Source organism: Ornithorhynchus anatinus, chromosome 7 (assembly GCF_004115215.2).
Source record: "Ornithorhynchus anatinus isolate Pmale09 chromosome 7, mOrnAna1.pri.v4, whole genome shotgun sequence".
Classification (NCBI taxonomy): domain Eukaryota; kingdom Metazoa; phylum Chordata; class Mammalia; order Monotremata; family Ornithorhynchidae; genus Ornithorhynchus; species Ornithorhynchus anatinus.
In genome coordinates, this window is record NC_041734.1 from 169,853 (window position 1) to 183,491 (window position 13,639).

The 13,639-nt window shown below is 54.9% G+C and overlaps 1 protein-coding gene across 1 annotated transcript; it reads right to left on the reverse strand.

Annotated features, from left to right (window-relative positions):
* Positions 1-10,506: 10,506 nt before the first annotated feature.
* Positions 10,507-12,916, reverse strand: FABP5 (fatty acid binding protein 5). The gene is made up of 4 exons (XM_029068313.2): positions 12,739-12,916; positions 11,254-11,426; positions 10,956-11,057; positions 10,507-10,763 (listed from the first exon to the last, which is right to left on the reverse strand). Exons 1-4 carry the CDS (start codon positions 12,815-12,817, stop codon positions 10,710-10,712), a joined length of 408 nt encoding a protein of 135 aa, XP_028924146.1. The 5' UTR covers positions 12,818-12,916; the 3' UTR covers positions 10,507-10,709.
* Positions 12,917-13,639: the final 723 nt, after the last annotated feature.

Genomic DNA, 13,639 nt, shown 5'->3' on the forward strand with positions numbered 1-13,639 from the left:
GTCCTTCAGGAATGGACCTGTGGAGAGGGGGTGGCAAGTGGACGGGCCAGGGATTCCCTGGAAGAGGAGCCTGGGGAGGGGGATGGGGAGAGGGGCTTGTGCCCCATAGGACAGGAAAGGGCAACGGTGAAGAGAGGGTGGGAAACAGGAAGGGCTGGCCTCACCACCCCAGAAACCTGGAAGCACAGGGCAGAGGGGCCAAGCTGTCACGGGGACTGTGGAGGTGGGGATTTTAGGGGAGTCGAGGACAGCGCAGGGGCAGGCTACCAAGAGTCATTAGGCTTTTACAACCGGTTGGCCTCCTCAGCCCTGATCGGAAACTCTCAGGTCTGGAATGAGCAAGTCAGAGCTTGCCGCTCACTCCTCTGTGGGGCCACCACCGCCCTCATCCCCGGGGAGCGGGGAAATGGGAGAAACCAAAGGGGGAAACTCCCTAGAGGAGGAGGAGGAAGAAGAGGAGGCCAGCAGAGACTGGAAGCAGGGTGCCGCTCAGATGCCAGTTGGGAAGCAGGCATTAACGCCAGGGGGCCCAGGTGATGGGACCATCCAGTCCACCTAATAATAATAATAATGATGGAATTTGTTAAGCACTTACTCTGTGCCAGGCACTGGACTAAGCGCTGGGATGGATATGAGCAAATTGAGTTGGACACTGTCCCTGTCCCATGTGGAGCTCACAGTTTCAATCCCCATTTTACAGATGAGGTAACTGAGGCCCAGAGAAGTGAAGTAACTTGCCCAAGGTCACATAGCAGACAAGTGGCAGAGTCAGGATTAGAACTCATGACATTCTAACTTCCAGGCCCTTGCTCTTTCCACTATGCCATGCTGCTTCTCCTGCCACTCCAACCCCACCCCACCTACTGCCATAGTTTGCCTTCAGCCACACCACCTCTCTCCCAGCAAGTTAGGCCATTCTCTTCCTCAAACCTATGCCTCAAAGCCCACTTCCCTCTGGAAGTCTTCCCCCTCCAACATTCTCCGTTTCCCCTCCTCCCCCAGCCCCTCTCTGCTCACCTCTCCCACTTTCCGGGAAGTGTCCAGTGTGGTCTTAATTGGGATTCCCAAGCTCCCTCCTGCCCAGGACAGCATCCATTGGGGGCTCATGCTGAGTGACTTCCAGGGAAGGCTCCAATCCAGAGCCAGAGCTAACTGACCAATCACTGGTCCAAGCCGAGTTCACACAGAGAACTAACATCAATGGAAATGGCGTCAGCATCTCCCCACATTCCCAAGGGGCTGCCTTCTTTAAGGATGTGTTGTGCCATCCCAAGATTATAATTGTCTAATATTCCCCTCCTTCCCAACCTTGCTATTTCCCCTTGAAGGAGGACAGGAGTGCAGGAGAGCAAGGAAAAACTTCCAGAAAAACCCAGACCGGAGGATTCTGTAGCAAGGCCAGAAACTGCCCTCCGAACCCCATAGTGGCTCCCGCCCCTCAGACCAGCCAGTTGGAGAGAGGCCCACGGCTGTGACGGGGCGGAACAGAGAGAGAGTCGTGGCTTCAGGAGGCTTCACCCCTGTCCGCCTCCCCCCGTCCCTTCCCCGCCGGCTGGTCCAGCCAGGAAATCTGCCCCGGGAACACACGAGACCCGGGAGGAATTTTCCACTGGAAAAATCCTCTCCACAGAGGCCCCCTGCCCGCACGGCCACAGCCTTCCCCCTGACTTGAACTTTAGTGACCATGGGGCAGGGTGGGGCTTGGCCCTGAACAATGACATGGAAGACACTTGACATTTCTTGGAAACGTGAAGCAAATCCTGTGCTCGAGAGGAAACCTGCACTTGAGAAGAAACAACTTGTAAACTTCAGACGGGGAGGAATTTGTGAGAGTGGGCCCTAAAGACCGCTGGCCACAATTTCAAAGTCACAGTCCCTAGCAGAAATGACTGAAACTTTTCCCAATATATTGGGTGCTTACTGTGACCCCAGCACTATATTGAGCCCTCATTCGTTCATCTGATCATATTTATTGAGCACTTATTGTGTGCAGAGCACTGTAGTAAGCATTTGGGAGCGTATAGTAGAACAATAAACAGATACATTCCCTGCCCACAATGAGCTTACAGTCTAGAATGGGAGACAGACATTAATATAAATAAATTATAGATAGGTGATAAATTACAAATATGTCCATAAATTGCAGTTATGTACATAAATTACAAATATTTTATCATATGCAGAGCACTATACTATCACCTACTGTGTGCAGAACACCTTACTGGGCACATGGAGAGCGGAGCACTTCAACTAGAAGCGTGGGAATGTCTCTCCCCAGAGGCATTTACAATCCAAGATAATAATTCCTTATTTCCCAATTCACTTTCATATCATTATCTCCTTCTTTCCTCAACATTCCTGTGATGGAGGAAGAGCAGAGAACTTGTTTATCCCCATTTTTCAAATAAGGAATCAGAGCCAGAGAGGTCAAGTTACCCATCAGGCCCATTGTAGAGCCAGAACCAGAAGCCACAGGAGGCCCCACAAGGCATAGAGCAATCTGAGTCCTTCTCCATCGAAGGGATGAAGGAGTTCCCAAATCACAAGACTGAGAAGCTTCACCAATGGCCCATTAACCCCCAGAACCTCTTGCCAGCCCTCCCAATTTTCAAGATCTTTCCCACCCACACCGTCAGCCTAAAGGTTCAATCCTTGGAGCAGGTAGAGCCCGCCCAAGCTGTCGTGGAGGGAACTGCGGATCCCAACTCCCCTCATCGTCATCAACATGGTATTTCATGAGTGCTTACTGTGTGGCAGGGCACTGTACTAAGTGTTTAGGAGAGTATGAAACTGGTCCATACCTTGGGCTCCAGAAAACCCTTCTAAGAGTCAGGCATCACAGAGCCCCATCTAGCATTCGGCACACAGTAGGAACCCGGCCAGGTGGTCCACACTCATAGGTGCCCAGTACATTGCTCACCACACTGGAAGAGCTCAATCTAGTGATCTGCATACTGTAGGCCCACAGTAGGTTCCCAGACCAGTGCTCGGCACTCAGTCTGTGCCCCGTATCACTTCCTGCATCTAGGAGGCTTCCAGTAGCACTGACGGCGATTTCATGGGGTCCTTTACAAACTACCGATGATGAGTTTTAACGTGAGCTACGAGAAAGACTCTGAAACTATTTCCAGTTCGACAGCGACTTGGCACGGGCCCGAAGGATTTCAGGGCTGGCGTCGTATCAACTGAAAGTCAGTCGAGCCAATGATTAGACAGAACCGGGGGTGGCATCGTCCACCCTCTCCCACCTCCCACCGGGGCTGCGTCGAACCCCTGGCCTCCGGCACCCCTACACGACCTGGTGCTTCTGGGCCAGGTCCTTCCTCATGCACCACCTGCCCGAGGCTCCAGTGGAACCGAGATCGAAACCGTCTGGGGCCAGCGGGCTCTGGTGCCGAGGCCCACAAGTCCCTGCGCTGCTCGGCTCCGGGCTTGGCGCCCCTCCAGCGGGCACGGCTTTCCCAGGCCGCCCGGGGCACACACACACCGGGGACGCCAGCTTCGACCCGCACTCCGGAGCCGCCTCCACTAATCGCCTGCCCCAACCGAACCGACCGGTTCCAGGGGCCGTGGGACCGGCAGAGCCGTGGAGGCTTCTCCACGCTGGTTGAGAAATTCCCTTAGCCCTAGGCCCCACTGCGTTCATCCCAAAATGCACAGGGCCTCCTGCACGATCGGGCCGCGGTCCCATATGAGCCAGAGCCGGCAGCACCCCCACCCACGGCCCAGTGGTTCCAGGCAAGAGAGAGGGAGGTGGGCTCCGGGAAGCCCGACTCTCCGCGTCCTCCCTCTCCTGGTGTTCAGAGTCCAGCAAGGGTCCATCCTCTTGAAAAGCCTTGTTTACCTTGTTCAAGGGCAGAGGACAATGCCGGGAAACACTTGCTCCCAGAGCCCTTGGAGAAGCTCAGGTGGCTCAGCCATTTTGGGAGTTCACCCCCGGCTCCACGGTCGGCCCGAGTGGGGGGAACCAACCCTTGGCAGGGTCAACCTGCCCCAAGAAGCCAAGCGAGGGCCAGCGGTGACAGTGTGGCCCTTTCGTCTGACGGACCGTCTTCCTGGATTAAAAAAACTCACATGGCCTAGTGAAATGAGCCCAGGGCTGGGAGTTAGGGGATTCCAGGCTCTGCCATTTTTCTTCTGTGTGACCTTGGGCAGGTCACTTCCCTTCTCTGGGCCTCAGTTACCTCATCTGCCAAATAGGGACTCAATACCTATTCTCAGTACTTTGGATTCAATACCTAGGCAATAATAAGCCCTTAGCAAATTCCATTAAAGGAAAGGGCTTAATAAATACCATTGATTGATTGACCAGAATGTCCCTGAGGGAAGAGGTTAGGCAGCAGGAGGAGCAGAGAGAAGAGGTGAGGCAGCAACAGGAACAGAGGCGGCGCTGGAACCATCTGAACCTCGGAGAGGGGGCCAGAGGAAGGAAGGGAGAAGGTAGGAGCGGGTCAGGAAGCAACAGATGGGAAAGAAAGGGGGAAAGGACCAGGGCCGAGCTCCAAGCTGACAGGGTTGAGAGTCAAGGCCCGGGTCAGCAGGACTAAGATGTCTACTCTGCAGCCAGCCCTACTGAAATCAGGTCAGCTGCCCGGAGACCCAACCTGCCAGACTTGGGGGACAGTTGAAGGGTTGCGGAGCCAGGAGATGGCGTGCCCGGCCTCCCAGCCTCAGGGCAGCCTGCCCTGGAGCAGAGTCATCACTGAGAGGGGCAAGGCTACTAGGTGCTCAGGGGCTACTTTCCCCCATTCTATTTTTTATGGTATCTGTTAAGTGTTTATTAGGTGCCAAGCATGGTACTAAGCACTGAGGTTGATACAAGATAATCATTCAGGTTGGACAAAGTCCATGGCCTACATGGGCCTCACAGTCTTCATCCCCATTTTACAGATGAGGGAACTGAGGCACAGAGAAGTTAAGTGACTTAGGGAACATGTCTACCCACTTTTATATTGTACTGTCCCAAACACTTAGTACAGTGCTCTGCACCAGCACTCAATAATTACAATTGATTGATTTGCTCAAGGTTTCCGAGCAGGCAAGTGGTGGGGGTGGGATTAGAACCCAGGTCCTTCTGACTTCCAGGCTGGGGCTCTATCTACTAAGCTACACTGCTTCTCATTCTCATGCTCCCTCATTCCCCTCCCCTCCTCCCAGCCCCAGCATTGAGCCCGGAGTTCCTCCCCAGGCAGTCGGGGAGGAAAAGGCCCAGTGGTCACGGCTGGGTCTGAGTCAGCCACCCAGAACTTTATTTCAGGCTGAGCCATAACTGACTTTGCACTCTTAGGCAAGCCCAGCCTTCACTGAGACTCGGTTTCCCAGTATCTGAAGCAGGGAAGACAGGTTCATGGCCTAGCCAGACCAACAGCCCCCTTCTTGGGATGTTGAGACCCTCCAGAGCACGGCCCAGCCCCCTTCTCCCTGGCAGACAGCAAAACCCCGAGATTCATTCCCACATGGCTTCTGATGGCCAAGGCTTTGGCCCAGAACTGAGGAAGATGAAAAGGCTCCCTGGGGCAGGGACAAAGAATGTGCATGTTCCATCTAAGGGCTGTGCAGGGCCTGCAGAGAGACTGTTACTATGGAGACTGGAATTCCTATCCCTGCCTCCTGTAGTTCCCAAGAACTTTCTCTGACCTCTAAGCACAGGTGGCATTAGAGTATTCTTTCAGCTCTGTGCCAAGCACTGGGATATGCGCTGGAGTGAATATGCTCAGATCGCACACTATCCCTATCCCAAACAGGGCCCACAGTCTAAGAGGAAGATAACATGCTGGGCTCTTATCCCCATTTTACAGATGAAGAAACCGAAGCCCAGAAAGGTTGAGCAATTTGCCCAAGGTCATACAGCAGGTTGGGGGTAAAGCTGGGAGTAAAAGCTAGATCTCCTGGCTCCCAGTCCCAGGCACTGTCTGACAGGCCACTCTGTACTAAAAAAAAAAAAAAATCAGCAAATCCAGAGTGAGAAACACCAATGGTGGTAAAATATACTCTCCTGGGTTTCAGCAACAAGTAATAGATTTAAGACACAGAGCACATCATCCGGCAGAGAAAAGATAGCTATAAGCACTGAAATCGGCCGCTCTCCCTGCCGCCCCCACAACCACCACCCGTCACCTCCATCCTGCACTCAAGTCCACTGGCCCTGGCAGTGGGGGCTGGCCCTCAGGGAGAGCAGAATAGAGATGTCCAGAGAGAAATACAAAGTCACTTGCTGCCACCAGGCCATGACCTTCAGCTGGTAGCCACCATCTTCAAACACGCCGTGGGTCCCGGCTCTGGCACCATGTGGTTGGGGCCCTAGGGCCACCACGGGTCCTGGCCAGCACTATGCCACAGCGTTTATATGGCTACATCCGTTACCTAGTGGGCTAACAGGATGTGAGCCCCTCCTTCCCTCCCTCTCCCTGAGCTGGGTCAGAAGGGTTAGGGCAGAGGAGAGGAGTTGAGCAGTAGGAGGGACCTGAGCGGTGGTAAGAGGAAGCTGGGTTTTCTCTGCCTGAGCCAAATGAGCTGTCCTGGAGCAGGGAGAGGAAGGGGAATGGAGGGGAGCAGAAGGGAGCAGAAGGGAGCCGGGAAGGGAGAGGAGACAAGGATGAGCTCGGGAGCTGCTGGAAGCCAGCCCATGACTCAGACCAACCTGGCACGGGATAGGTTGGAGCAGACCTGCTGGAGGGGTGCCAGCCCAGCAATCCAGGGCATCCAACGGGTCAGACCAGACAGGAGGAGAAACGGACCGGCTAGGACAGCCTCTTCCGGGCGGAGGGCTAGGATGGGCCCGGCCCAGCCAGGGACACATTCCCCATTGCCAGTCCCAGCCAACTTTGGGATCTGGGCTTCCGCACGGTGCAAAGCCAACCGTGTGGCCAGGCCGAGGCTGGTGGGCATCCCTTTCACCCGAACCATCTGTGACAGTAACGATGCCCCTGAACTGGGAAAGGTCTCCCCTGGTCCCCAGGCCTGAGCACAGCTGCTTCATGGCTGACCATCAGGACTGCCGCTCTGCCAGTTGGTGAGTCCGTCAGGACTGCCGCTCCGCCAGCGTGCTGGGTCTAATCATCGCAGAACTCCCCCCACCCTGACACCAGCATTCCACCCCTCTCTTCTCCCCTTACTAACTCTACCTCACATCTCTCAAAGAAAATGTCTTCCACCCCTCATCTGCTGTATGATCTTGGGCAAGTCGCTTGACTTCTCTGGGCCTGTTACCTCATCTGCAAAATGGGAATTGAGGCTGTGAACTCAACACGGGACAGGGACTGTGTCCAACCCTTTTTGCTTGTATCCACCCCATGGCTTAATATAGTGCCTGACACATAGTAAGTGCTTAGATACTACAATTATTCCTATTATTTCACTCACTGCCTCCACTTCCTCTCCTCCAACTCCCTTCTTGAGCCTCATCACTCTCACCTCTTCCATTTCACTGGGCCCACTCTCTCCCACATCACCTGTGACGTCCTCCTCCTCACCAGATTTAACTGATTCTACTTTTCCCTAATCCTTCTTGACCTTTGACACTGCAGAACGACCACCTCCCCTTCCCCCCCAACACTCCCCCCGCCGCCGCCTAACACACAGACACCTCCTCATCTTGGTTTCTCTGACACTGCCCTCTCCTGTTTTCCTCCTATCTTTTTGGCTGTTCCTCCATCTTTCACAGGCTATTCCTCTGCCTCCCCAACTCTAACTGTGGGGTGGGGGGGGGGGTGTCCCTCAGTGCTCGGTTCATGCTCCCTTTCTATTCTCCAACTACACCCGCTCCCTTGGAGATCTCATCCACTTCCATGTCTTCAACTACCACTTCTGCCTTTCAGAATGTGAGGTCCTTTTTGGGACAGGGACTGTGTCTGATCTATTTATACTGTATCAATCCCAATGCTTAATATGATGATGATGATGATGATGATGATGAATTACCACTAGCCCAAACCTATGTCAGTTGCCCTGACCTCTTTCTCCAATCCCCCATCTGTTCCTACCTCCAGGATATCTCTAAATGAATGTTCCTGACACCTTGAACCCATCCACCTAGCTTTCCCACATCCTTGACACCACTACCATCCTCCTGTAACTTTGACAATATCCATGACTCCTCTTTCAATCCCTCAATTAAGTCACCAAATGCTGACGGTTTTTCCTCCACAACCTTACCAGAATCCACCCCTCTCCCTCGAAACAGCCACCACCCTGCTCCAGGTACTTGTCCTATCCCTTCTAGATTGCTGCATCAGCCTCTTCGCTGGTCTCCCTGCCTCCAAGCTCTCCCCTCTGCACCCTGTATTTCACTCTTTTGCTGGATCACTTTTCCAAGACATCATCCTGCACACATCTTCCTCCTTCCTCAGAAACCTCTGATCAATCAAAACAATTATATTTATTGAGTATTCACTGTGTGCTGAGCAGTGTACTAAGCAGTTGGGAAAGTATAATATAACAAGAGTTGGTAAACACATTCCCTATCCACAATGAGCTTACTCTCTAGAGACTTATGGATGCCCATTCATCTCTGAATCAAGCAGAAATTCCTGGCCAATAGATTTAAAGCACTCCCTTTCTCTCCCTCCTACTTATCACTTCTCCTGCCACAGCCCACCTCACACCCTTCCCTTCTCAAACCAACTCATTTATAATAATAATGTTGGCATTTGTTAAGCGCTTACTATGTGCAGAGCACTGTTCTAAGCGCTGGGGTAAACACAGGGGAATCAGGTTGTACCACGTGGGGCTCACAGTCTTAATCCCCATTTTACAGATGAGGGAACTGAGGCACAGAGAAGTTAAGTGACTTGCCCACAGTCACACAGCTGACAAGTGGCAGAGCTGGGATTCAAACTCATGAGCCCTGACTCCAAAGCCCGTGCTCTTTCCACTGCGCCACGCTGCTTCTCATTTGTTGTGCCTCATTCTCCTCTCTCTGCCACTAACCTTTTTTTTAAAAAGGTATTAGTAAAGTGCTTACTATGTGCCAAGCACTGTTCTAAGGGCTGGGGTAGAACTAAGTTAATCAGCTTGGTTATAGTCCATGTCCCACATGGGACTCACATTCTTCATCCCCATTTTACATATGAGGTCACTGAGGCACAGAGAAGTGAAATACCCAAGGTCACAGCACACAAGTGTCAGACCTATGATTAGAACCCAGGTCCTTCTGACTTACAGGTCCATGTTCTATTTACTAGGCCATGCTGCTTCCCTTCTTACTCCCTCCCCATCTGAAAGACCACTGTTCTCCCCCTCTTCAAAGCCTTTCTAAAATCACATCTCCTCCAGGGGACTTTCCCCAATTAATTTCTATTCTATGTCCACTCCCCTAGTTGTCATTTCAACACTTGTGTAATCACACCCCATCAAAACACTTACCTACACGTCTGTCCTTATACCGTTAGCGTGTAAACTCCTTGAAGTCAGGGATTATGTCTACTAACTTGATGGTACTGTACTCTGCCAAGCACTTAATACAGTGCTCTGCAGAGTAAGAACTGAGTATCACTGATTGATCCTTCCTGCAATTTATTTCACTGGCTGTCTCTTCCCCTACATTGTAAACTCCTGCAGAGCAAGAGTCCTGTACTCCCACAAGTTTTTAGTACAGTGATCTGAATAAAGTAGGTGCAACTGATACTGTATCTCACTTCACTGACCCCCAACCTAACAGATGGGGTGGGGTGGGGGTGGGAGGAGAAGTGGAAGGACTATGTGGCCCAGGTCTTAGTGTTGGGAAAGCAGTAGGACACCCCCTCATCTCCTGTGCCCCTGAAACATCAGCCCTTCCACCCCCTCCATTCATGCCCTGAACAACATTTGGTGGGGGAGGGGGAAGTGTGTGTGGGGGGGAGGGGGAAGTGTGTGTGGGGGGGGGGTGGGGGAAAGACAGGGAAGCCAAGACACACATACACACACACACACTCTTAGTACCTGCTTGTGTAGTAGCGGCCTCCTACTTACACTGAGCCTGCCAGTTTGGTTGGTTTCCATGGTTTGTCCTTCACCCTTTGCTCTAAGGTGGCAACTTTGAAGAGCCCCTCCTGGGGGAGAAGGACAACCTGGGAAGGCTTCCTGGAAGAAGGGTCATGGGAAGAGGGTTGGAGAGAAGCTAGTCTGAGAACAGGCCAGCTTGAGAAACAGGAAGAGGTGTGGGGAAGAGGTCACACGTGGGTGTATTCAGTAGGGCAGAGCCACCTCTGACTAGCAAGGTGGCTACAGCCCAAGGAAGGTAGGGAGTTTGGCATGATCTCTGTACCCAGACTGGAGTGCAGACAGTGAAATTTGGGAGGCCCCAGGAAGCCAAGACTCCCCCTGCCACCATACTGCTTCCATCCAGATGTGCCCCAGCAGCACCTGGGAGTTGGTTCTCACGGTGATCAGGGCTCTAGCAGCCTAAATCCCCTCAGAGGAGCGAGAGCAGGGGCAGAGGAGGCTGGACTCATATGCTGGTGTCCCAGCCTGAGACGACAGGGGACACCAGCACTGAGCCACCCGTTCTGAGAAGGAAGGAACCACCAGTCACAACAACCTTGTTCTTTATTGAAAAAATAGCCACACACTCCAGGTCCACGGTGCCTTGGATACAATTGCACACAACCCATCTCCTCGGGCCAGGGCCGGCAGCAGGGACCTCGGGGAAGATTTTGCTCATTAAACTGAGCAAACTGAGCCAGTCTGTTCTTGGCAGCTGGTGCCCGTCCTGGGGAGGGAGCGGGGTCTCCTTACTGTGCTTTCTCATAGGTCCTGGTGCAGGTCACACTGTTCATGACACAGACCTTCAAGGAGACACAGAAGGAGGATGCAGCTCCCCGTTACCACCAGTGCTTTGCCTCCTCCCCACCACAACCCCCCCCAAGGTGGCCCCTGAGGATGGGGAGAAGCTCCCCTGGGCTCCTGGCAGGTGAACAGTGCCTGGGCTGTGCCCAGCAAGGCTCCACCAGCCAATTCTGCAAACAAGGGTCACTTACCACCACAAGTTTTCCGCCTTCAATCTTCCGGGTGATCGTGCTCTCTTTCCCATCCCATGCCTGGTGCTGGACCAGGGCCCCATCCACGAAGTTGCAAACTGTCTGCAGAGACCAAGCCCTCAGTCTCAGCACCAACCCCTCCTTGCACCCCCGCCAAAGCACCCCCGCCTGCTCAGGCTGCTGCCAAGGGGGGGGGGGGCATTGGCAGACCTCCAGGGAGGGCCCACGCTCCGAGACTGCCCCCTGGCACTCCTCCTCCCCCAGAGCCCCACCCTCTGGCCAGAAAGCCACCACTGACCTGCGTTTTCCTGCCGTCCGCTGTGGTCTCCTCAAACTTCTCCCCCAGTTTGCAGGAGAACTGACTGGTCTTCATGGTGCTCTCGGTCTTGATGGTGACATTGTCGCCATCGACGGAGATATAGACGTCTGGCTTGGCCAGGGCTCCCACTTTGCGCAAGGCCATCCCCACACCTTGGGTGGAAGGAAAATGATCCGTGTGTGGCAAGGGGTGGGGGTTGGGGGGAGGTCTGGGAGGCCTATCCCGAGAAACGGACCAACAGGTGGCCCACATGCACGACCTCCATTACTCAGAGCAGTGCCAGTCTCCAGAGCTGGGCACACTGAGGCCTCCAACCTGCCTCCCCCTCACCACTGACTAGGGCAAGCCTGGCTGGCCCTGGGATAGGAGAGCCAGCTGGAGTTGGGGGGTAGAGGGGAGAAGGACCCAAGGAGAGCTAGGCACCAGGTGGACAGGGGACTGTGAGACCAGCAGCTCCCAGCCCAGGGCCTGGGAAACCAAGACCTTACAGGAAGCTTCTGGTCAGCATGGGCTGCCACCCCAGGCTCAGCCTGCTGGAACCAGGCAGCCCAGAACCCCTTGGCTATGGGGGACCAAGCCATTGCTTCGTTTCCCCCAGTTTCTCCCCCCAGCCCTGGCCACTGGGGTCCAGACGCTTCTAAGGGCACAGCAGGCTCTTCCAGTTCCCTGTGATCCACAGCGGATCTCCGGGCTTCCCGGAGGACACCTAGTCCATCCCCCATCCTCAGGCAGAGCCATCGCCAAGCCCATTTGACAGACGGAGACTTCTGTCTAGCATTTAGCTTTCGGTAGCCTAGTCAGTGCACGATGGCTCCGGGAAATTCATCCTTTGAGCTATCCTCAATCCCTCCTGCTGCTGGGCCAGTTCTGCTTCCGACAAGCTTCAGGGCATCCATGACCTCGCAACCATGATACACTATTCGGGCAGACCCTTCGGGAGCAGGAAGCCCCGTGGCCTCTGGAGCCCCCCAAACCAGTCTGGCTGATTGGACGTGACTTGCTTCCTCCCCCCACCTCCCACAGCCCAAGCACCCCCCCAAATAAAGCTCGGTTTACCACTCCTCCTATACAGCGCTCCCGCACTCCCACCATTCAGAGTCGCAGGGCTCTGAAGAGGCAGGAGGGTGGCGTTACCCCACTCCAGCAGCGCTGCTTCGGGGGCCTTCCCCCACTACCTGCCCCCCTCCGCCTACCACAGCATCTGTTAAGCGTTATGGGCCAGGCGCTGTACTAAGCTCTGGGGGGGGGGTACAAGCAAACTGGGTTGGAGCCAGAAGCTGTCCCATTCGGGGCTCCCAGTCTCAATTCCCATTTTACGGACGAGGTAACGGAGGCCCGGAGAAGTGAAGTGACTTCCCCAAGGTCACAGAGCAGACAAGTGGCAGAGTCGGGATTAGATCCCACGACCTCCTGACCCCCCCCCCCCCCCCGGGCCCGTGCTCTGGCCGCCCCCGCCCCGCTCACCCAGCTCCTTCATGTACTCCTCGAAGTGCTTGCTGTCCACCAGGCACCACTTCCCCACGAAGTCCTGCAGCGAGGCCATGGCGGGAGCGCGGAGGCGGGGGGCTGACGCGGAGGCAGGGGACTGGCCGGCTGGCGGGCGGAGCGGGCCGGACAGCGCCAAGGAACCGTGCGGTGCGGGCTGCGGACCGCTCGCCGCCCTTTTATAACCCAGCCGCGGCCTGGGAGGGCCAATGGGAGGAGAGAGCGTCAGGACCCCGGCCCCCTCCCGGTCCCCTCCCCGGTCCCCTCCCCGGCCCCCGAGGGCGGGGGGGACGGGGGCAGCGCCCACCGCAGCAAGTGGAGACACGCCTGCAAGCCCCGCCCCTCTCCACCGCGCCCCAGGACCGGCCCGCCTCCCTCCACCGCTCCCTCGACTTCCCTAGGGCCCATCGGAGAGGAACGGGTTAACTCCTCCCCTCCCCCAACCGCTGCCCCCAACGAGGGCACTGTCCCGCCCGGGGCCACCATGTCCTGGGCGACAAGAAGAATTTTGATTATTAGAGAGGCAGCGTGGCTCAGTGGAAAGAGACCGGGTTTAGGAGTCAGAGGAGGTGGGTTCTAATCCCGACTCCGCCACCTGTCAGCTGTGTGGCTTTGGGCGAGTCACTTCACTTCTCGGTGCCTCACTTAGCTCATCTGTAAAATGGGGATTAAGACTGTGAGCCTCAGGTGGGACGACCTGATTGCCCTGTATCTACTCCAGCGCTTAGAACAGTGCTCGGCACATAGGCTCTTAAATATCGACATTATTATTACTATTATTATTATTAGAGAAGCGGCGAGGCTTAGTGGAAAGAGCAGAGGCCTGGGAGTCAGAGGTCGTGAGTTCTCCTCCCGGCTCCGCCACTTGTCTGTTGTGAGA